At 42.7% G+C, this 25,080-nt stretch overlaps 1 protein-coding gene across 1 annotated transcript; it reads right to left on the bottom strand.

Annotated features, from left to right (window-relative positions):
* Nucleotides 1-4,918: 4,918 nt before the first annotated feature.
* Nucleotides 4,919-21,680, bottom strand: LOC139553416 (bone morphogenetic protein 4-like). The gene is made up of 4 exons (XM_071365715.1): nucleotides 21,353-21,680; nucleotides 16,668-16,790; nucleotides 15,582-15,946; nucleotides 4,919-8,847 (listed from the first exon to the last, which is right to left on the bottom strand). Exons 3-4 carry the CDS (start codon nucleotides 15,937-15,939, stop codon nucleotides 7,982-7,984), a joined length of 1,224 nt encoding a protein of 407 aa, XP_071221816.1. The 5' UTR covers nucleotides 15,940-15,946; nucleotides 16,668-16,790; nucleotides 21,353-21,680; the 3' UTR covers nucleotides 4,919-7,981.
* Between the last annotated feature and the right edge of the window lie 3,400 nt (nucleotides 21,681-25,080).

The following is a 25,080-nucleotide window of genomic DNA, read 5'->3' as shown; positions in this document are numbered from 1 at the left end:
CTCTCTGTGTAGAATTCATATTTGGCTGGCTCTGACACCACAACAACTATCTGTTTGTGGCTGATAGAGATGGGAAATGAGGCCAAACCACCATCATCTGAGTTCAACCCTACGGGCTGGATGTTCATTTTAAACACACACACACACACACACACACACACACACACACACACACACACACACACACACACACACACACACACACACACACACACACACACACACACACACACACACACACACACACACACACACTTTAAAAACCACCCTGGAAACACTGCAACATCCTCTATAACACACCAGCCCTCTTCAAATGGTGTCCTCCACTGGTGCATCTTGATAACTCCTGCAGCTCTCGTTTAGTTCAGTTTAGAGAATTAGAGAAGAGCCAGACCGCCACCCCCCCCCCCACACACACACACACCCCCAGCGTCCCTAACCGTGTCTGACACATCAAAGGCCTTGGTCCGTGGAGGGAAGCAAGGGAGGGTCTGGGGAATCATGGGAGACAAAGGAAGCGATTAAGAGATAAAGATCAGTCTGAGATATGACATTTCATCCCAGGCAGATCCGGTGGACACACTCCATTCAGGGAAGAATACGGCAGCGAAAGGGAGGGAGCGAGGAAGGTGGGGAGGTGCCGGTCTCTCCCTACCTCTCCCTCCCTCTCCCCCCTCTAGCTACCCCTCTATGTAAGTCTGCAAACATGGGAAAGGGACGACTGCACTCTGACAAAATTGTTTCCATTAACCTCATGTCCCCCCTCAACTTCCAACTGCCCCCACTTTTAAAAAAGCAAGGTGAGACAACTTCAAAAGAGTGCACAGCCCAAAAACGACCTTTGGGCACAGCCCAAAAACTCTTTGCCTGACATATGCTGTGCCCCTCCATGATAACACCCCCACAACTACAAGTATGGCTGATTTCATCCATTACATGAGTTTATTTTCTCTACTGATCCAAGAAATGCTAACGTTTCTCCTCGTATTTCCGCCCTTAAATAGTGTTTAGCAGCACAAAAGAGGTGGAAGAAAAAACGGGCCTATTGTTAGCCTAATTGCCTCAAGGTCGCATTACAGCTCCGGTTTCACGTTGTTGCTTTCAAACTGTAGCCCACAAAAACCCCGGGCACAATCCAACTGCCTCTCTGAGGGCCCACACAAAGGCCCTACGTACCAACATAGAGGGAGTCTGTTATCAAATAAATACTCAGGTCCAACGCAGGCAGGCCGCCCTCGGTCGAGTTGTATCTCAGAACCTAGCTCTGTTTCCCTATGTTTAGGCGATCTGAATGAGAAAGGTCTAGTAACCTAATTCACAAAGGGAAACTGCTCCGATGTAAACACTATTATGTCAGTGGACGAGGTTGCATGTCTGACTATGAACCTGACCTATGTCTGAAAAGTGGATTAGTCCGTTGAAGTGGGTGGTGGCAGATGGGTTAGAGCCCTTCAGCTTTGAGAGTTGCTTTGTCTCTTTAAAGGAGGGTGTTTACAACAGACCAGTTTGCAACAGTTAGCTAGGGCGTTGGTGGACTCACTTTGCGCTGAGTGATACTTATAGTGCAAAATAGCTTTTGGTAAACTTCCTGCCACAAGAATTACTGAAGGAAGAGGGGTGGCAAAACCTGAGTCTACCACCCTCATCTCCTTTCCTTCATGGTCACAGATTTTCAAGCAAGTTTATAGGTGAAAGCAATATTGTCATCTATCTGTGATCTTTAGTTGAAGAAGTAAAGTAGGCTTAGACAGTTAAGGTATAAACACACCTGTTCCATAAGGGGTAGAGGTAGAGAGGAGATGGGAGCTGGGCCACTGCCTTAACTACAGGCCAGGAGTCAGTTGGGGGTCTGGGCTGTCCAGCGGCCATTTTTTCATTAGGCATATCTAATGAAAATGCATAGGGCCGGGGCCTAGCATAGGGACACCCTGCCCTGCCGAAAATTAGACTGCAGACTCACCCAACAAAAGAGTCATTCCGTCCACACAGCGACACCGGCACAACCTGTCCGTTGTTTCTTCACCAAGTGGACATTTCCACTAAAATCCCCCTCTCAGTGTGTATTAGTGAGAAGACTGTCGTTAAGACCTGGTGGGCTTTAATCACTGTATGTGTTTTTCCCTCGTGCTGTGTTTCGGAACAGTTGTTAAGGTGGAATATCTGATAGACAAGTGAAGAAAATAACTCAGTATTTACGCTACAGAACAAAGAAAATGGGAATTGTGTTTTTCTTTACGTTACAGTAACCATTGACACCAGAGTTTCCAGTGAAGGACTCTCAACTTTTTCCACTCCTCTGAGAGTGTGTGCATTGCAGATGACCCTGAGGCCAGTTTATTCCCTTGATGACAGTTTCATACCCTCAGCGTACAAGGGCCTGTCCTGGTACAATGTGTCAGAGCAGAGGTGTGTTTGATAAGTGGAGATGAGTTACAGGCAGGGTTGAGGGGTAGTGTGTGACACAGATAACCCCTACAGATGGGCAACGGTCACGATCTAGTGTTTCAACCCCCTCAGCTCGGTGTGTGTGTGTGTGTGTGTGTGTGTGTGTGTGTGTGTGTGTGTGTGTGTGTGTGTGTGTGTGTGTGTGTGTGTGTGTGTGTGTGTGTGTGTGTGTGTGTGTGTGTGTGTGTGTGTGTGTGTGTGTGTGTGTGTGTGTGCGTGTTTTACCATTCCATGAGTGGGAGAGTGAAACGAGAGGCCCTGACCTCCAGCTGCACTGACATCAGCTCTCATCACTCCCCCACCCAATCCTCCCCCATCCAATCCTCCTCCACCCTCACCCAATCCTCCTGCACCCCCCACCCAATCCCTGGTAGATGAGGGGTGGCGTGATGCAGGGCAAAGACGCACCATGGAACAGGTTGGAGCTGGGCGACTGGGCGATAGGGCGACGCCCCGTTCTAACAGGGGCTTTTAAGATCTCATTCTAGCGTAGGGACGCACCCCACTTTAATCTGAAACGACCGCTTTCAAACCAATCGAAGGACTTAAGTCCAGCGAGGCCAGGTGCCCAAGGGCTGCCATTGAAATCTGGTAATATTAAGGGGAGGGAGAAGAAGAGAGAAGAAAGAGAGCTTTGTCCATAAGCTCTCTGTCCATAAGAACATTGGTGGGCCCTACATGTATTCGGTCCACAAACAAAAGGCTAGCCTTCCTCTTTATCAGCTGTTAAATGTAGTGTTTACTGCCTCAAAGCAATAGAAACTAAACAGAAAGCTGTAGCTATAGCCCCGGGTTCAGAATAGGAATGTCTGCCTTGGTGGTCTGCTGCCCTGATACATTTCAGTGATGATAAGGTTTTTTTGTTAGGTCGTGTGTAGGGCCTTAAGAATACTACAATGTAATCCCATTAGCCTAGTAGCCTACCTGTTGTAGCTATTTAAAAAGCAAGGCTACTGCAGAGGGCTTGTCAGCAATATAAACTGTGTCTTCTAGGAAAGCAAGACTGATAGGCCTATGTGTTGTCTAAATGTCTAACCTGCGGATCTCTGATTTATAGACGCAATTATCTCCATGAACTTCGAGGAAGAGATTGGAATGATAAGGATATGGAGCACCCAATAAGGCCAAGCAAACTGAGATCATCTTTCCATGTTCTTGAAGGACAGTTTATCGTCTATAAACGCTAAACTTTTACTGCAGAAGGTCCGAATAAAAAGCTTTTTGAAGAGGTCAACCAGGAAATTACACTCGGCGTGTAATGACTCACCTGCAATTGTGTGAGAATGGCCTCTTGCGTCACATCAGAATGCATGACAAAGCACCCCAACGGAATCTGTTCTCTAAAATAAATCCAGAAAAAGTCCAAAGTAATATATTGTCTGCATTAGAATGTATGCACAACCATTACAACTGATGAGTAATCTTAAAATAGTTCCCCAATATGTCATTTGAATACCCCCTCCCCTCCCCAGTTCAGACTTTGAAGATCCTACATTGGCTTTGAAGTTTAATAGTAGGTTGTTGACTACTGGCTCATTACATAATGCGTTGCTTTCCAGGCATTTTAATAAACATGCGTAGTCTTTGTGGAAGGTAGGCTATACACTGTACAAATAGAAAGTCTTAAAATACCATGATCGTGTCATGAAACGTTGAAAAGCTGAGCTCTGGTGTTTGGCTGTAAACCCAACACAGGAGACTGCTGAGGGGAGGAAGGATCATAATAATGGCTGGAATGGAGCAAATGGAATGGCATCTAACACATGGATGTGTTTGATACCATTCCACTGATTCCGCTTCAGCCATTACCACGAGGCTGTCCTCCCCAATTAAGGTGGCACCAACCTCATGTGAAACCCAATGTAAGCGTTTTAATACACAGAATGTGTTTTAAAAGAGAAATGAAGTACTCTGAAACACCCAAAGTGGTTCTTCAACCTGAATATCTGTTTTTAAGAGAGTGTTGTGAAAACCCTTTTTGGGGTTTCAGTGCATGTAAAAGGCAGCATCAAAACACAAAAACAGTGTTTCTCATACAATCAATGGTTTATAAATGCAAATGGTTTATAGCCTAAATATTGATTGATGCTAAGGGACTATGGAGAATATTTTTTGTGGTATTCCACCTTCATTTTTTCAACGCTTTATTTAGACAGATTGGAAACAGGGGGGCAATAAGATGGTACAATTCGTTGGACTTTTACCCACTCAACCACACAGCCACACTAAGAAATTATTATGGGTTGAATTGAAAGTGGCAAAACAACAACAACATGTACTTAATCAAAATGAATGCAAGTAGTGCAGAGCCTGTGGTCTAGCGATAACTCACCTGGCTCAGCCCCCCCTCTTCCCACCGAAGACCGGGGTTCAATTCCCCTCTTCAATCTGTTTCTCCCACCTATCTGTATCCCCTCTGCCATTTCAGAACTGTCTCAATAAAGTTTCAAAATATCTTTAAAATAAATGTATGTAAGTTGCTTAAAATATTTATTATTTAAATTTGACCAAAATAATGTAACAATAAATCCAACTGAATATGTTGCTCAAAATGTAAGTATCTTTCATGAGGATAACCAAAGAGAGAAAATGTAGTGATTGAACTTATTGGAAGTCTTTGGTTTTAATTACCTTGCATTTCCTATCTTTCCAAGTGACTCTGTTTTTAGAGGATTGTGGGTAATTCCCAAAAATTGGACTTTATGATTTTTTCACACAGTATATGCATGTTTGAAGATAGAAAATTATATTCATATATTAGTATTAAGCTTGTTGTGCCATGACGTGTAATGGATCATAATGAATGGATATCAAAACCGTTAGACAAATTGACATTCAATGAGGACAGCACACAATTCCCACAGAATGTCATAGTTGTTAATGGATGAGGTAAGGGTCAAATCTTGCATTTTTACAGTACACCTGCCAGTTAGTGCTGGTGGTTTGAAAACTGTTTGACAATGCCTGACAAAGTGATATAAAATGTCCACTTCTAAAATACATAAAACAATGTTATACATTACGACACTTAAGAAAAAGGGAACTAATTATGCACTAGACAGGATTCAAACATCATAATGGTGTTTCGAAGCTTTAGAGAGAAAAAACAACACCAAAAGAGAAGGTATCTAATTCTGCACTAAACAGGACTTGAATAACCAAAATAATGTTTTCAATCGTTTCTGTTAGTGCTCCCAGACCCTAGCAAGGTGTTACACAACACTTGATTTTGTGGTGTTACAACACACCATGTAATGTTTTGAAACATCTCAGGATGATGTGTTTCAATACTCCAGCAGTTCAGGTTTCGTCTCCTTCAAGTTGGTGACAGCTCAGTTGCCACAAGTTTTGGTGTTACAAAGCACTTTGTTTTAACAGTGTAGGTGGGATAATGACCAGGCAGACAATTACCATAAGTTGCTGATGTTATCTAAACTCAGGAGATCAGTTGAAATGTGTGTAACTGTGCTGTTAAGCTGCTAAAAAGAAGAACTCCCCTCTGCCTTCAGCCACTTCAAAATGAAATTATTTTATTTTCAGCCTCTCTTTTTGATGAGGCTACGCCTGATATGCGGGCATCAAAGGCAAGCCCAACAGCTGTCTGAGAGCCTGAGGTTGACTGCGGTAAACTTCTCTGAGGTGAGCAGAAATCATGGTCTAAGATGGAAAGACTAAATAACAGCAACAAAACCATGCCACACACATTCCATTGGAATATAGACACGTCTACCACATAATTCCACCTGCCAACCTGTGATTTAAAATGCTAATTGAGTAAACCAAAAATATTGGCACATTAATTTGCGTTACTTTAGCAATTGGGAGGTTAATTGAAAATCCTTACATATTTTTTAGGTCAAACCCTTCAGAAACAACTAGCTGACCTCAACCATGGCAAAAAGGCTTGTTTGGGTTTGTGTGACTCCCGTGGTGATGCATTTTGGTGCGGATTGGAGACATTGCTTTTTCTGAGTCTGTTGTGCTTTGGGGGAAGAAAAGTATGCCTTCTACTCTTTCCAAGCACGCAGGCCTAAAACATTTCCAAGGTAAGCTGAAAAAATATAATTTTTCCAATAATGCCAAATGTATTTATCTTACGACATGTCCCCTATCCTATACTAAGCTCATGCAGGGACATGGGGGGAATACAGTGTAATGTCCTGAAAAGTTCAAAGGACTCCCCTCTCCAAACGTTATCACATCATTTGGTGCAGTCATCCGATTGTAAATAAGTGATGTAGAAGTGCATTGTCTAATGGAGACAGGCGTCTTTATTCTGTCGGCATGAGCCGTTGAAGACAAAGGATGGAGACAGACGGTCTAACCTTTGATTCTTCCGAGAACGGGTTTCGCCATGTGTCAGTGTATGACCCATCACCCACAGTAGTGCCCCCAACGCTCAACTGTCGGAAACAATTGGATCACTTCTCAACTGTCTCCAACAATCAATTTCAACTATCCGCCCAGATGGCAATTGGATTAGCGAGTGTCTAACCACCCCACATGTTAAACTAATTGACATAAAAGTGAAATTTGAGCATAGTGTAGCCTATCCCCAAATATACCATGCCTAGGTCTATTTGGTCTCTAATTGTTGCATTATTCTTTATGCTTATCAATGGCAAAAGGTGATCTTCATCTTACAAAACAGCTATGTTGAGAAATTACTAAAGTCCTTTACTCAAGTGTGAATCAATCCAACTTGGATAATGCCAGATATGAAACCGAACATTATTTTATTTGGGAGAGACAGAGCATCAGAAAGATTCCTCTGTTATAATGAATTGCAACAATTACTTGAGTACATTTTCAAAAGTATCAGACCCAAACGTGTTAAATACAAACTCATATAAAACAGTCATGGACCTTTGCTGTCAACTTTTCATTTTTCACAACCCATATTATCTGATAGATTTTTACAGTTATACATAAAAAATCGAATTCTTACTCAAGGGACTTATCTAATAAAATCATTGGTTTAAAGATCGATGTAAAGAGGTGAATTAAAATCAATGCACATTTCTGATTACTTTGATTGATTCATAACAAATCAGTGCTGTGATAATTTCACACAGTGCTCTATTTAAGTACACAATTTGTGCTTCTTGTGATCTGCTCAAATGTAATATTGGAAGGCAATTTATGTTTGAATTTTTTCTTTTAATTGTATATAATATAAAAGCAATAAATATTACCAGTAAATAAACTTTATTTTTATTTTTTATTTTTTTTATACTATTTTCTCATTTTAAAAAACCTTATACAATCTAATATACATTATGAAAAGTTGTACAGCTTTTATTTATGTTTAAAATAAGGACTCACTTTTCTTTTTTTATATATGTAGATATAAATATATATATATATATATTTTGTCAAAATATATGATCATATTGTCAAGGAAACCAAAAAATTAGACAAACATACATCACAACATAAAAGTTATAAATAAAGGTCCAAGTGAACATTTTTGGGAGTAAAGTGGGGTCTTTTCTTAGCGTCCGTGCTGCCTGCCTAAAGTTGCCCATAGTCAGTGTTAGCGGCAACCGCACCCTTCCACTACCATTTCCTGGTAGTTTTTTAGGACTACCTTGTCGTGTTCGTCCAGGTAGAGCATGGAGATGGCACTGAGCTCCGTGGGCACGCAGCAGGCCTTGGGAATGTTGGTGTTCACCGAGTTCACCAACGTCTGCACGATGGCGTGGTTGGTAGAGTTCAGGTGGTCTGCCAGGGGGAAGGGGCACTCCCCATGGCAGTAGTATGCCTGGTACCCTGGGGGTGCCACTATCCAGTCATTCCAGCCCACATCGCTGAAGTCCACGTACAGCGCGTGACGGCGGCAGTTGCGGTTGCGCTTACGCCCCCGCTGCTTTGGGCTGCGCTTGGCCCGGCGCGTCAACGGGTGGCCCTTGCCGTCATGGCCGAAGGTGACCAGCAGGGGGCGTAGCTGCTCCCAGTCCTCCCCGGGTTCCTGGTGCAGTGAGCGGCTGATGCGCACGTGGCGGCCCTGGTGGCGCGGTGTCTGGTTGAGGTGCTGGACCTCCACAGCCAGCCCGTGGTTGGGCAAGCGCTCCCGTGTCCAACGCAGCACGGCGGGGCTCACGTCGAAGCTCTCCCAGCGCGAGGCGTTATGGCGAACCAGCCGCGTGTCCAAGAGCCGCGTGATTAGCTGCCCGGCCCGCGGGGGCTTCAGAACCTCGTACACGTTTATCCGGTGGAGCCCCTCCTTGTCCCCCCCGCTCCCCGAAATGGCCTCGTCGATCTCCTGCCGGAACAGACGCAGCTCAGCCGACGAGAGCAGCTCGTCCTCTGGGATGCTGCTGAGATTGAAGAGGAAGCGCAGCGGGGCGGCCTCGCCATTCTTCGTCTGAAGATCGCCCGGATGAACCCGCTCCATGTGCTCTGAGAAAGAAAACCGGACACAGTCAATGTCAGCACTTTTATCAGGGGAGTCTGTACGAGCTGCCATCTTGACTCTGATGAAAGCATCTATAGGTTTGATTTAAGAGTTCATCCTTGGTGAACTGAGTGAAGTGATTGCTTCACTTCAGAATCCAGTTCAATAGGAAAAAACTGTTGACCTATGTGAGCCTTTAAAGGAAGGCCCTTGCATGTCAAATATGGTAAAATGTGAAAATACTGCATTTTCCCTTCCCTTCTCTCTTGTTACGATTCACTTGTTCCCTCCAAAACGATTACACCGTCGGTTGTTTAAATCAGTTCCCTTTCTGTCAATCTTCAGTGTAACATGCTTTAATTGACACAAAATAATGTCCATGTTCACTTAGCATAGCCTCCAGGGACTGAGCGTACAAATATACATTGTCTATACTTCCTTATCTATCCATAAGGACCTTCCAGGACTTCCCACAATGCCTTTCTCTGAGCACTTTGCTGAAACATGCATTACTTAAAGGGTGGTGATTAACGTACAGCAGCTACAGTATAAACATAGTAGAGGGTAGCTATTCCATGCACAGTCTGCAGATTTCTGGCAAGATCACCATTGTTGGGAAAGGAATGTTGTGTCTACTATTTTTCTGCTCAATCTGGCCCTGTTATTTCACACCGAGGCCTTAATCTTACCCAGGTGGTTCGCATTATTAAAACCTGCTGTGTTTTTTGATTGGCTCTGCAGTTTGTTAACTGGGGACATTTATCATTTTCATCATGAATAATCATTACGGATTCCCACAGACAATCCTTTGGTGGTGGGGCAGCTAAGACTAAGTGGAGGCCTGAAAAACACCGTTTTTTTACCATAGTTTGAATTCCTGCAGTATTCCAAGGGTAATTGCATCTTTAACCTCAAGAGGTGTCTTTGCATTTTTCCCTGTACAGTTTCAACCAACGTGACACTAACATGTCTCGCTTTTCACATAGTTTTCCTTCCATAGCTCTGTCATTGTAAACTTGAACTTGGTGCCTTGACTAAGTACAGTTGAAGTCAGAAGTTTACATACACTTAGGTTGGAGTCATTAAAACTCGTTTTCAACCACTCCACAAATTTCTTGTTAGAAAACTGTAGTTTTGGCAAGTCGGTTAGGCCATCTACTTTGTTCATGACACAAGTCATTTTTCCAACAATTGTTTACAAACAGATTATTTCACTTTTAATTCACTGTATCACAATTCCAGTGGGTCAGAAGTTTACATACACTAAGTTCACTGTGCCTTTAAACAGCTTGGAAAATTCCAGAAAAGGTGTCATGGCTTTAGAAGCTTCTGATAGGCTAATTGACATCATTTGAGTCAATTGGAGGTGTACCTGTGGATGTATTTCAAGGCCTACCTTCAAACTCAGTGCCTCTTTGCTTGACATCATGGGAAAATCAAAAGAAAATCAGTAGACCTCCACAAGTCTGGTTCTTCCTTGGGAACAATTTCCAAACGCCCGAAGGTACCATGTTCATCTGTACAAACAATAGTACGCAAGTATAAACACCATGGGACCACGCAGCCGTCATACCGCTCAGGAAGGAGATGCGTTCTGTCTCCTAGAGATGAACATACTTTGGTGCGAAAAGTGCAAATCAATCCCAGAACAGCAAAGGACCATGTGAAGATGCTGGAGGAAACGGGTGCAAAAGTATCTATATCCACAGTAAAACGAGTCATATATCGACATAACATGAAAGGCCGCTAAGCAAGGAAGAAGCCACTGCTCCAAAACCACCATAAAAAAGCCAGACTATGGTTTGCATCTGCACATGGGGACAAAGATGGTACTTTTTGGAGAAATGCCCTATGGTCTGATGAAACAAAAATAAAACTGTTTGGCCATAATGACCTTCGTTATGTTTGGAGGAAAAAGGGGGAGGCTTGAAAGTCAAAGAACACCATCCCAACTGTGAAGCACGGGGGTGGCAGCATCATGTTGTGGGGTGCTTTGCTGCAGGAGGGACTGGTGCATTTCACAAAATAGATGGCATCATGAGGGAGGAAAATGATGTGGATATATTGAAGCAACATCTCAAGACATCAGTCAGGAAGTTAAAGCGTGGTCACAAATGGGTCTTCCAAATGGACAATGACCCCAAGCATACTTACAAAGTTGTGACAAAATGGCTTAAGGACAACAAAGTCAAGGTATTAGAGTGGCCACCACAAAGCCCTGACCTCAATCCCATAGAAAATTTGTGGGCAGACCTGAAAAAGCGTGTGCGAGCAAGGAGGCCTACAAACCTGACTCAGTTGCACCAGCTCTGTCAGGAGGAATGGGCCAAAATTCATCCAACTTATTGTGGGAAGCTTGTGGAAGGCTACCCAAAACATTTGACCCAAGTTAAACAATTTAAAGGCAATGCTACCAAATACGAATTGTGTGTATGTAAACTTCTGACACACTGGGAATGTGATGAAAGAAATAAAAGATTAAATAAATCATTCTTTCTACTCTTATTCTGACATTTCACATTATTAAAATAAAGTGGTGATCCGAACTGACCTAATACAGGGAATTTTTACGAGGATTAAATGTCAGGAATTGTGAAAAACTGAGTTTAAATGTATTTGGCTAAGGTGTATGCAAACTTCCGACTTCAACTGTGTCTTATTACCTTGTAGTGATCCTAAAAAAAATGGACCAAATTGAAGCGGTATATAATGGAATTTAAAATAAACAACTTAGTTTGATCTTATTTATCCCGCTCAAAAAAAGTCTCCAAGCATGTTATTAACATAGTTTGACAGCGGGAAACAAAACACCCGAAGAGAGCAGTAGAAACAGATCTTCAAGATAACACACACACACACATTGCATCATAGACAGGCGGCTGAGCCTCCTTGTGCCTGAGTGGCCTTGGTGCTGTGCTGTGCCGTGTTAGACAGTCTGTTAGACAGGCCCCATTAAGGCTGACTAATCCCTACTCCCCTGAGGGCAGACATGTTCTTCTTCAGCCCTTCAGCTCTGCCTGCTCGTCCATCCACTACACTAGACTACCGTCACACCGTGTTTGATCTCTGGATTACACAAGACAAATATCTGATTTAGAGCACATACTTTATCCACATATGTTATGGGAAGGTCCTTGGTGCACATAAATAGCCTACATGTTTACCTCTCTTGCCCTCAGTTTTACATGAGGCCTGTTTTAAAACTGTTCTTTCTGACTGGGCTATCCATATTACACTTACATCTTGTATAGTTGTCAGTATACACTTAGCATCCATGCTAACGCATCTCTCTTACACAAACTGTGGATAACCAAGGAGCGTGAACGTTTCAATGTTGTGAACGTTTAAATGTTAAAATGTTTAAACGAAATTAGGATCTTTAACTTTAAGAACATTTCAATCACAGTGCAGCTGGCTCACCTGCACTTTCTCTTCGCTAATGATGCAAAAATGTGTTCAATCTCCGGTCTGTTGTGTGTAGAATATCCTAGCCTATTCATTGATGATAGGCCCTGCTTTACTAAAGTTGCAAGCCAAGAAATGTCAAAATATAGCATTTCACTGCGAGATATACAGTTGAAGTCAGAAGTTTACATACACTTAGGTTGGAGTCATTAAAATGTGTTTTCAACCACTCGACAAATTTCTTGTTAACAAACTGTAGTTTTGGCGGTTAGGACATCTACTTTGTGCTTGACACAAGTAAGTTTTCCAACAATTGTTTACAGACAGATTATTTCGCTTATAATTCACTGTATCACAATTCCAGTGGGTCAGAAGTTTACATACACTAAGTTGACTGTGCCATTAAACAGCTTGGAAAATTATAGAAAATGATGTTGTGGCTTTAAAAGCTTCTGTTAGGCTAATTGACATAATTTGAGTCAATTGGAGGTGTACCTGTGGATGTATTTCAAGGCCTACCTTCAAACTCAGTGCCTCTTTGCTTGACATCATGGGGAAATCAGCCAAGACCTCAGAAAAAAAATTGTGGACCTCCACAAGTCTGATTCATCCTTGGGAGCAATTTCCAAATGCCTGAAGGTACTACGTTCATCTGTACAAACAATAGTACGCAAGTATAAACACCATGGGACCACGCAGCCGTCATACCGCTCAGGAAGGAGATGCGTTCTGTCTCCTGGAGATGAACGTACTTTGGTGCGAAAAGTGCAAATCAATCCCAGAACAACAGCAACGGACCTTGTGAAGATGCTGGAGAAAACACGCAGAAATGTATCTATATCCACAGTAAAAGGAGTCCTATATCGACATAACCTGAAAGGCCGCTCAGCAAGGAAGAAGCCACTGCTCCAAAACCACCATAAAAAAGCCAGACTACGGTTTGCAACTGCACATGGGGACAAAGATCGTACTTTTTGGAGAAATGTCCTCTGGTCTGATGAAACAAAAATAGAACTGTTTGGACATAATGACCATTGTTATGTTTGGAGGAAAAGGGGGAGGCGTGCAAGCCGAAGAACATCATCCCAACAGTGAAGCACAGGGGTGGCAGCATCATGTTGTGGGGGTGCTTTGCTGCAGGAGGGACTGGTGCACTTCACAAAATAGATGGCATCATGAGGATGGAAAATGATGTGGATATATTGAAGCAACATCTCAAGACATCGGTCAGGAAGTTAAAGCTTGGTCGCAAATGGGTCTTCCAAATGGACAATGACCCCAAGCATACTTCCAAAGTTGTGGCAAAATGGCTTAAGGACAACAAAGTCAAGGTATTGGAGTAGCCATCACTCTGACCTCAATCCTATAGAAAATGTGTGGGCAGAACTGAAAAACTCAGTTACTCAGTTACACCAGCTCTGTCAGGAGGAATGGGCCAAAATTCACCCAACTTATTGTAGGAAGCTTGTGGAAGGCTACCCGAAAGGTTAAACCCAAGTTAAACAATTTAAAGGCAACGCTATCAAATACTAATTGAGTGTATGTAAACTTCTGACCCAATGGGAATGTGATGAAAGAAATAAAAGCTGAAATAAATCATTCTTTCTACTCTTATTCTGACATTTCACATTCTTAAAATAAAGTGGGGATCCTAACTGATCTAAGACAGGGAAGTTTTACTCTGATTAAATTTCAGGAATTGTGAAAAACTGAGTATAAATGTATTTGGCTAAGGTGAATGCAAACTTCCGACTTCGACTGTAGCTTTTGATTGGTGATAGATAGGCCTAGTGCACGGTTCTGACTCTGTCTGCCTGGTGGTCGACCTGCCTATACTTTGCCCCTCACCTCTTTCTGTCCCTTGCTAGCTAGCTATGAAAAATGTGAGTGTTTGTGTTCTTGGAAGTACGGAAACAAATCAGTCTCCCCCGTTCCAAAAATACTGGAGTCGATTACTTGCAGAATATGTTTTTTCTTTCTACTAAATGTCTTGGTAAGTCACGGTATTTCATCAACTTTAAAGTACTTTTTTAGGAGAGCGTGGTCAGCGTGCAGGCAGCTCAAGATTATTTGATTGACAGTTCCGGTCGCCTAGTGAAGCGGCATTCCTTTACAGACAAGTGGCGCTTCAAAACTATCTCCAGAGAGGATTTTGTGTCTGCATTTAAAAAGCAGTAGTGTACCCTTACAGAGAAACAAACATGCTGTAGTCGATGCACTTTCAAGGGTATATTGTTGTGGTAGATATAACCATTATTCTGTGTTGTGGAATTTTATGATTTTTTTCTTATAGTTTTAACGATAAGTTAGAGTTTGCACTCCAGCTCTCCAGAGTTCTCCAGTCTGTCTGCTCTGCTCCCAGTGCCCACATTGTTGGCAGGAGGGACTTTATTTAGAAGGCTGCAGAGTTGCATTAAAGATAATTGCATGTGGAGGAAGGTCCCTCTTAAAGGGCCCTAGCGCCATCTTAACTGGTGGAGACATGAGAGAGGCACACTACTGCTGGTCAAAGGCTTTTTTTAAGCCCTTGTGCTGGGTGGGGTGAGAAGTGTAACTCAATAATAATATGAAGGTATGCTTTTCCTTGAGCTGCTAACCATACACACGGCTGGCTTTGTCGGCCCGCAGATTCTCTCAGGAGTAGGGGAACTTGTCTGACTGAATTCTTGCCCCCTCTTTGGCCACCATTTTGTGACCACATCCTTAGATTTCATAATTTATGTTGAAGGTGGGAGGGGATGTCTTACATTTATGTTTAAGTGGTGTAGAAATGTAGGATTTTCCCATTATTTCTTTTGATGAGAGATGGGGATTCTTTGCTTACGGGTCCACACCCAGGCTAATAAAATACGTTCTGGGAGATATGTGTTGCTGCCATCACTATTGGAATGTTATTGAATGGGGATGGATTGTTGATGTCCAGAAAATAAAAATGGTTCAAGATAATTTTTTAGGGAAGGCGGTGCTTCACTCCAAACCATTTGCGGTTTCAGGTGCTGGTTGGCCAATTACCTTGACTTACAGTAAATTTTCTATACCGAGCTCTGTACATGGATTCTATAATGGGGCATATGTTATAGACATGCACTGTAACTGTACACTCTGTAAAATATGCACCTTTCCCATACTTATCAGAGGAAAGGTTATATCACCACTGGATATCCACATGTACTCAAAATCCATGCATATCTCTCTTTCTGATCAATATATTGATTAGGTTTGGGGCATAGGCCTGGGCCCAGAGGATAAGGCTTGAAGGTATTGCGCAACAGTTATTTCCAATGTGGTCCTCTGTACAGACAGACAGACATTTACCCACTCACTCTCTCTTTACCTTCGTGGTGGAAGCCCCTCACGGTGTTGGCGCGACTAGCTGACCTCTCGGGGTACTCAAAGGCGGCATCATGGGCACCGGCCTCCTCGGCCTCACCCGACTGCAGTCGGTAGAGGTCCAGTAGGTAGCGTGGCACGGTGGCAGAGCGGCTGGGCCGCGGTCGCCTCTGCAGCCCAAACATGTGCAGTAGCGTGGCCTCAAAGTCCCGCAGCAGTTCATGGCTCTGACCAGCCGTCCGACTCTGCAGGCCCGGGGCTTTCTTCTTCCCTTCCTCAGGTATCAGACTAGCATGGTTGCTCTCTCCCAGCAGGACTTGGCATAATAAAATGACCATCAGCATTCGATTACCAGGAATCATGATGTCTCTGGGAAGGCAAAGACAGAGTAAAAATAAACAAGTGGTTGGTAGAGGGAGGGAGTTTAAAAGAGGACATGGAGTGTGTGAGAGAGAGGGAATAGAAAGAAAGAGAGAGACTGTTATAAAGTGACATTCAACATTTGTCTACCCTTCCTAAATCTCCTTCTTTTTCTAACATAACCTCCACCCCGTAGGACCCTTCACTAATGTTCTCACTGTAAATGTCCTCTAATTGGTTATAATTGTCCTGTCTGGCTTGTTTACAGTAAAATGGCCTCCGATCAGATATCTTCCCTATACAGTTTATCTCTTGCGACATCCTCCAAGAGTTAACAGCTGGTTTAAAAACACAGCTTTTTGAATGGAATCTGGGGGCCATTCTTTTTACCCTCTCTCTCTCTCTCCCTCCCTCTTACACTATGATTAGACACATAGGAGAAACAGCCCTGGGGTCAAAGCAAAGTCTTAACTCGTTAAGTAGCCGAGTCCCTCATAAGTCTGACCCAACCAAGGAGTCAATCAAAGGACCATGTGCCGCACATTCCACCAACATTTTCTCTGTAAAAGTGAGATTAGACGCTTTTCCTTTTCACTAGTGCCATCGAGTTATTTAATATTAAAATATGACCAACCTCAAATCAATGTTCTGAGAAAAAGAAAGGGAGAAATGCAGAAAGCTGCGGCAATGGTGTCACATGGCATGAATTGAATAAGCGTGGTCCACTTACCGACAGAAAATAAAGCATGGGAAAACAGTCCATGTTTGTTGGGAGCCAGCAATGGACGCGTTCCTCAAGGAAATGTTACGTGGTGCTGGGGGGCTGCTTGAGAGCGTTGGAGTGACCCTGTTCCTGAAATTCACAGAAGAGAAAAGGGACAGTGTAATCATTGTAGTCTAGCCAGCGTAAAGGAAAGTACTTCTGGCTTTGACTTAACATGTTTGTGTGTATGTATGTGTGCGTGTGTGTGTGTGTTTAAGGATTTTCACACAGACACATGGGGTAAAAGGTTACGCTAATGTTCTCTTTTCTGTAACTGGCAAGTCGGAGCGGGGAAACCGACTAAGAGCACTTCCCAGAAGGTTGATGCCTTTTCAGACACCACACATTAAATAGGACAGAAAATGAAACAGCAAAAACATTTAATGTAACAATATGATTTTGAAATGTTCTACTCCATAATCTTCAGACTTTAGCAGACATATTTTTAAAGAGATCAAGCCACAACACCCATCTACACTTCATAAGCAATTTGTCTATCAATTGAAAAACAATATTGTCTTGCTTTTTTTTGAGGTAGTAGGACCAAGTCATTGTTGAGAGCATACATTTACATAAACACTGCCATGTCTATGCAGAACAGACAGACAGGCAGACAGAGTAGATGGACCCTCTCTTGTCCTCCCTCCTCATTAAGGCCAGCTATCAGATGGTTCATGATAGCTCTGTATTGATTAGTAGTGAATTAATCTGCATCCCAATGGCCTCAACAAAGGAGGCCAAAACCGCTTTTTCGAGAAACTTAAAGAGCAACCCCCCCGACCTGTGTGAGCACCCATCAAAAAGAGACCCCCCTCGGTCCTCCCACCCTCCTTCCCTCAGTTGTCCTGAGATATGTGGAGCCGCTGATGACAGGCCTGCTGCTCTGCTCTTTGACCAGACCGGCATCAATAGGCCCAAGGCCAACCACTATGGACTCAGACAAGTACTAATGCTTTTCTATATGCTGTCCTCCTGTCCTGCCTGCTATAGTGTAAGTTAGACATACTGTATGTACTTACACACTATCTTTATCTTTAGTGCCTTGAAGAAGATCACTGCATTTGTATACTGTAGTCTCAAACCTGTGTGATATGAGTCTGTTGCACCTGGCGGTTTGTTTTCCAACCTGATCAAAAGCATTACTTGCTGTGTGAATGTTTTTATGTACCGGTATGTACATGTATTTTTACGCTGCACAAGAGTAGCCCTTCGGGGATGATAAAGATCTATTGAATTGAATAGAACCTTGTTTTTCCAGACCAGCCAGACTTCACACGAATTTGCCACTGCAGTATATTAACAACAAGAATCGTGTTATCCAATACAATTCACTCCAGATTGTCACGGCGAGGCAGTTCTAGAACTGAGACAATTCTCTCCAATCCCTCTATACACAGTGTTCTGTCCTGTAGATGGTTTACGCCCATTCTGTGGATCTATGACATCACAACAAGAGGGACTTGGCCCTAATGAATCTCTTGCTTAAACACACATGACTGAATCACACTAATAAAATGAACGAGTGTTTGTAAAATAGGGCCTGGGAAAACAACAGTACCACAGAGCAGACACTTCAACTCAATGGGTGAGAGCGACTCTGTGAGCATTTCGTCATCAGTTTGGAGCCCATTACACTGGAACTGGACCAAGCATTACAACAGCAAAGATGCACATTAACAACAACATTATGTCCACACTCACTGTGTGTGTCTGGGTTCATATCTCAGTGTTTATCTTTTTCCGTCCATGGCTCACTGTACATGTAATCAAGGAAATATTTTAACTTTTTTTCTAACAAAATTAGACATTGACCTTTGTGTGACCTTGTGTTCTTGGTCGTGACACAAGGTCCTGTGTTGTGCGAGTGCTGACTGGTGTGTGTGTGTGTGTCTGCCAGTCCGTGAGAACCATGGCGAAGAACATTTCAACCAGTAGGGTTCTGAAAATGATCAGCTCTATTACCCATGGGGTGGAGGGATAACGTGTGTGTGCATCTCTGACAACAAACGCTCATTGTGCCGAGAGGGCCTCTCCCATGATTACAGCGATTCAGACCGCTAAAAACAAAACAGTGACTACAGAACTTCTTACAGAGCCACTTATTAAGTCGATGTATTCCCCAAGTATGTTGACGACCTACGGCAGGTAGCCTAGCAGTTAAAGGCGTTGGACCAGTAACTGAAAGGTTGCTGGTTCCAAGTCCTGAGCCGACTAAGTGAAACATCTGTTGATGTGCCCTTGAGCAAGACACTTAACCCTAATTGCTCATGTAAGTCGCTCTGGGCAAGAGCGCCTGCTAAATGAGTCAAATGTGAATTCAAATGACTGTGCCAGCTGATCTAAAGAGCATATAGGGATGTAACCAGCAATGATACAATGATGCTCATCACATTTCTTCCTCGTTCTGCTCTTATATTGTAATAACCACTGTATAAGAGGGTGTCTAAAAGGATAAATAACAATATGATTGAACACTTTTATTGTGTTGGGTTATTCAGCTCATCAGCTGTGAGGAGCGGAACAGTTTGGAAGAAAGCGTAAAATTCCAAGTCTGAGTTTTGAACCGAACAAGAGACAGCGCCATATTTTGCAATGAATGTATTGTAGCCCAGGGTGCAATTAGGCCTGGGCAGTTTTCTTCCTCTGGTCTGGCATAGTCCTTCTCCCTAGGCCTTTATTTGACTCCTCTCCCCTCTTCTCTCTCTCCCAGAGATAATGTGATCAGACTATGCACATGGCCCTTTAGATGTGTTTCCTGAGGAATTTGACAGGGATGGGGGGGGGGGGGGGGGGCATTAATTTCACAGAAGCATTCATATCCCATGTTTCTTTTTCATACAGTGGATTTTTTTAAATTCATTTAAAAAATCATGGTACACTCGATGGGTAGGCATATACTTGGTTGAAAGTAAAGCATGATAGCTCTACTCATTTCTGACAATAAGTAGTGTACAAGAACAGCAGCAACATGGTTTTGAAGACAGTTCTAAGACAACAAATGGATGTTTCCAGTTATGTCTCCAATCACACTCAATAATTATCCGTTGATCTATTATCTGTCAAATTATTATTTTATATTTTAACATTCTTATCAGTTCATTAAACATTATTTTGTGTTTTTCCCCATTGAAGTTATAATAAAAGTGAATGGCCATATCTTTAGGGCCAAGCAACAGTTTGATGTGACAGCAAAGTTATTGAAGCTTGTGCCAAGGCAGGTTCATAGTTCATCGTTGAATGATAAATCTATAACCCTAATGATCACATTTTTTATTCATCCCTTTTTTCCCTTTTGTTGTTTGTCATTCTTCTTTCTACGCTATAGGCCTAAGCATCGGTCTGTTTGTACTTAGCAAAGAGGCCAACTTCTCAAAATGAAGAACAGATACGTTTACTCCTACTGTCAGCTCCATGCCCAAATCCTCTCTTAGAATTACTTGTTGTAAACTGTGGAATTCTGGTGGAGTCATTAGTCATCAATTCATTAATTCAAACAAATGAGTAATGTAATGATTGAAAAATGTGGAATAGGCTAGTGTAAGTGGATGCAGATTGAGCAGTACGAATGTAGGCTACATGCGTCGAAGAGGCCAGCTTGAGTCTGTAGCCCTGTACATTTTTACGGTAAACCTACTGTCCCTCGTTGTATTAATGAGATTTTCTACAAAAACGTCTAAATTCGATAGGCTACATAGACTTTGATGAATTTGTGTGTGTAAGCCATGTGTTTGTAGTAGCGGTATAGATAAACAATGGTCCTACATTGCTTCGTTATTTCTTCTTATAACACGTTTCCATTACGTTTTAAATCCAGGCATTTGTTCTTAAATAACCATTGGGTATCGAAATGATCATAATATTTTTTTAATTTTAAATAAGTTTTGGCATTTGAGAAATCAAACATAGCCTAATTGAACTGAGGAGCGTAGCTAAATTTACGCATGGAAGACCAGTGTCTCTTTGTCCAGGGGTGTCTAATCAATGAAAGTAGACTTCGACTATAGGCCTACATATGGACTCAGTGCAAAATCTGACAAATCAGTAACAACCTGGAGATAAATGTTTTGATGAAAACATGCGGGTAGCCATTCCAACGGTTACAAAATAGGAAATACGCGCACAATACTGTTCGTGCAGGTGTCTAACCCAGAGCCAATTTGTCAACAACCACAAAAAATAACATCATAATCTATTTATGCAAGTTACAACAGTTAAAACCCCCAAAAGTAAGTAAGTATTCGCATTCTTTAACAGAAAAGTACCTCATTAGTTGTTTTCTGTTAAACACTTTCTGGCACCATTGTCCTAGCGTGCGTCAGGGTATACCTTAATCAATGTATTTCACTTCGGATCAAAGTATTTTCATTAAGTAACTTCAGTAATCCGATTAAATGCAATGGGATACATGTAATGTTCAGTATCACGAACATGATACTTTGTTGATAGGCTAACATTCGCAATTCTGCTATTTCAATCATTTAAATGGCTTTAAAATTTGTTTTTAAATGTAGCCCGTCTGAGCCTTCTGCAATTTTGTAGCCTAATCCTGTACGGTACATGGATAGAGTTGACCGTAATGTTCTAGGATATATTGTTATGTCAATTTAATCGCATTCGAACATGCTACAGATACGAAGTTGAGCGGGGCTTACCATCAGTAGGGGTACAAGTAGTATCCTCGAGAAAAGTAAATATGACAAAAGAAAGTGTGAGCTCTCCACACGCAATGGAAGTCCAGGTGTAAAGCATGTACTGCAAACGCCGAATTAATTTATGGAGAGGTACGGTGGTGCTTTCGGATCATTAATTCCTTAACGACCACTCTAAAAAAACAAGAGGCGAGACGATGGCCGGAGACCGAAGCGGTAGCGGTAGAAGTATGAAGCAGCGTATGTTTGCTGCGGGGTTCCTATCTCCAGAAGTTCATGAGGGCGGAACACTGCGAGGACAGGCGTACTCTCCAACTGATCATGCATCTATTGCCCCTTGCCGTTTTTATGTGTCCGCCCTATTTAGCCTTCATGCCTCCTCCTACCCCCTCCACCCCCACCCCCATTCCGCTGTTTCAAACACCTAAGATAAACCCCCTCCCCTCTCTCGAAGAGAAACACATTGTGCGCAATTTGTTTCAGACTATAATAATGAGTTGAAACTTTCTAATATTATTATTTAAATTGCATTTCGACATGTAATTTGTCTGAAATATGTAATACAACATTGCTACCCTGCAACTAATTATTCAGATACATTTTTAATGCCAAACTTTTTACTGCGTTCTGTTTTAAAAGCATGAGCGCGTTATTGTGTTTTGACTGCATCTGGTTAACACACCACCCCACATAGCCTTAATTGGCCATTCAATATGTATTGTTTGACTGATGTGCGCGGAGCTGCATGAATACACTTCAACTCCACATTAGACCCATCACATAGCTAATAACGGCATCATTGCGTGTCCATTACGCCTTTCTATTTCCTCCTCAATCGCAATGTCTTTCATTGCCAATGGATAAACTATCTGTTCCCTTTCCTCAGCTTATCTGTTTACTGTGTCCCTATGGAAACGATCATCTGGGGTTCAAGTAAGCTTTTAGCTTTTCTTTTTCACAGGTCTTCTAAAATGGTTTTGAAATAGGCTACATTATAGGACTACCATGTGGAGTGACAAAATGTGCATGCCATGGACAGTGGACTAGGAAGTGTCTTGCTACATTTTCACCTGAATATGCACCTGAATATTCCTTTCAACTTCTTCTTCTGAAATATTCCACATATTAAGAAACCCTCAGACTAAACGAATGAAAGCTTGTAAGATGATGGTGTGACAATAAAAAAATGATGTAGGCTACCTCACATTAAAAACTCCATGGTTGAAAAATCCTTGTTGACTGGGTAATTGTTAAACAGGCGTTGCTGCTACACCTTACCCCACAGCCCCTTCAGTAACAGTTAAGTCTTTAAGACACATATTTTTAAGACTGCAGGGCAGAGAAATTGGCAATAATTAATCTTAAAGCCTTAAATCTGCTCTGGATCTCTCTGGTTCTCTGGCCGGGGTCACGTAAGCGTCCTGAGAAATGTACTCCTAGTGAGGGGATTAGGCTGAGATTGAACAGTGGTCTAAACAGGATACGCTGGCGAGAGAACCTAATGCAAATGGCCGCCGTTGTTTCTCACGCTGTATTTACTTTAGTTTCCCCTGTAGTCATACATTAGTCGACCAAGTGGTTTCTGTTGGCGTGCCGTTGACTTTTGCCCAGTTATTACATATTGCCTTGTATGCATCCAGTGTCTTGTGGCTTTGTATGTAAAGTTTATTGCACTGTTAGATAATGAATGTCTTGCCTCAGACATAAATCTCCATGCGAAGTGGTTATGCACATCTGCAGCTAATCGGTGCAGTAAGCTGTGTTTTTGGGACATACTCAGAGGGCTGTGGGATTCACTCAAGATACTCTTTGAAGAGGTAGGGTTTCAGACGTTTTCGGGAAGATGGGCAGGGACTCTGCTGTCCTAGCTTCAGGGGGAAGCTGGTTCCACCATTGCCAGGACAGAGAAGAGTTTTGACTGGGCTGAACGGGAGCTGACCCCTGTAGAGGTGGGACAGCCAAGAGATCAGAGGTGGCAGAAGGAGTGCTTGGGTTGGGGTGTAGGGTTTGAGCATAGCCTGAAATTAGGGAGGGGCAGATCCCCTTGCTGCTCCGTAGGCAAGCACCGTGGTCTTGTATTGGATGCGAGCTTCGACTGGAAGCCAGTGTAGTGTGCAGAAGAGCGGGATGACATGGTAGAACTTGGGAAGGTTGAACACCAGGCGGGCTGCGGTGTTCTGGATAAGTTGCAGGTGTTTGATGGCACAAGCAGGGAGCCCAGCCAACAGAGAGTTGCAGTATTCCAGACAGGAGAGGAGAAGTGCCTGGATTAGGACCTGAGCGGCTTCCTGTGTGACGAAGGGTCGTAATTTACAGATGTTGTAGAGCAGTGGTCACCAACCTTTTCTGAGTCAAGATCACTTTGAGTCCAAAAGCATGCCGAGATCTACTGCTCAGATTTTTTTTTAAACATGACTTAAAAAACATAATCCTATGCAACATTAATCTAATAAAAATAGTTATGTGGCAATGAGGTCTGTTCAGTAGGCTAGATTCCCAATACATTATCACTGCATATTGGCTATGCTTGAATTGCCCTGCCAATGTTGTTCTTCTCAGACCATTTAGAAATTATGTCAGCCAATTCATGTTGAAATTATATTTCAAATTGTAGATATATGATCGCAGTAGTAATAGATCATTTGTTGTATTACTTGTGAGGCACAGTTTAACATAATGATTTGCTTTTGATTTGATTTTACTGGACTGATGGCCTGCATCTGATGGTCAGTCTGAGGGGAGGGAGGGAGGGAGAGAGCAGCAGTGAAGCTGCCTCTCACCGGACTCACCGACCGTCCACTCTCTCTCCCTCCGCTGAGAGAAGGGGACACAGTCTTCCAGTTGATGGCAAAACTCAAGTCACACTGCATTATTTCTGCCACATGCGCCAATTCATGTTGTTACTCTTATGACCAGAGAAAGGGAAATATTCCTTGCTGTTAAAAAAGACACAAGCTGCCAATATTAACAACTCAAGTTTATCGAAACACTTTGCTATACTCATTCATTGTAGCTGCAGTGCTGGTTGTACCGTGAGTGGAAGTAGGGAGAACACACATTTTATGGCTTATTAAAGTGTTGACAGTGCTGAATAGCAACTTAAACATGACCTTATTTATAAAAATAGCAGCTCTTTGCTGTACTGATTGAGTCTCTCTCTGGTCATGGTTTTAAAAGTTTTTAAATTTCACAGTATCAACTTTGCTGTTCGCTCAAGGATTCTTTTTACAGCCAATGGCTCGAGGAAACTGCACAGACACAGTGATCTGAGCTATCTGATTGGACAGAGGTAGGTCTATAGGTGCACTTGATTTGCTCTCTGGGCCTGCCGGGTATGCAGAGTTCTACCTTCAGGCACATGAAATGGTTCAAAATGGGAACACTTTGCCTTCCCGGCTCTAGGGCTGCTGAATCAAGTGCACCTACCGCCAACAGCTAAAAAATAATAATAAAAAAATAGTAACGCAAGACTTTATCATTATTGTTTTTTACAGAAATGTTTGGTGATCGACTACAAATGCTTTGGAGATCGACCAGTCGATTGCAATCGACCGGTTGGTGACCACTGTTGTAGAGCATGAACCTGCAGGAGCTAGTTACTGCTTTGATGTTTGAAGAGAATGACAGGGTGTTGTCCAGGGTCACGCCAAGGTTCTTTGAACTCTGGGAGGGGGACACCATGGAGTTGTCATCTGTGATGGAGAGGTCTTGGACCGGGCAGGCCTTCCCCA

Source organism: Salvelinus alpinus, chromosome 25 (genome assembly GCF_045679555.1).
Source record: "Salvelinus alpinus chromosome 25, SLU_Salpinus.1, whole genome shotgun sequence".
Taxonomy (NCBI): domain Eukaryota; kingdom Metazoa; phylum Chordata; class Actinopteri; order Salmoniformes; family Salmonidae; genus Salvelinus; species Salvelinus alpinus.
The sequence above is the reverse complement of the archived record's forward strand: the minus strand, read 5'-3'. Positions and strand labels throughout refer to the sequence as shown.

Excerpts from the sequence above, each read along its gene's own strand:
- LOC139553416 (XM_071365715.1), bottom strand. The coding sequence starts at position 15,939 with ATGATTCCTGGTAATCGAATGCTGATGGTCATTTTATTATGCCAAGTC. Across the intron at positions 8,848-15,581 it reads GAGGGGCTTCCACCACGAAG|AGCACATGGAGCGGGTTCAT; the intron begins GTAAAGAGAGAG and ends TTTCTTTCTCAG.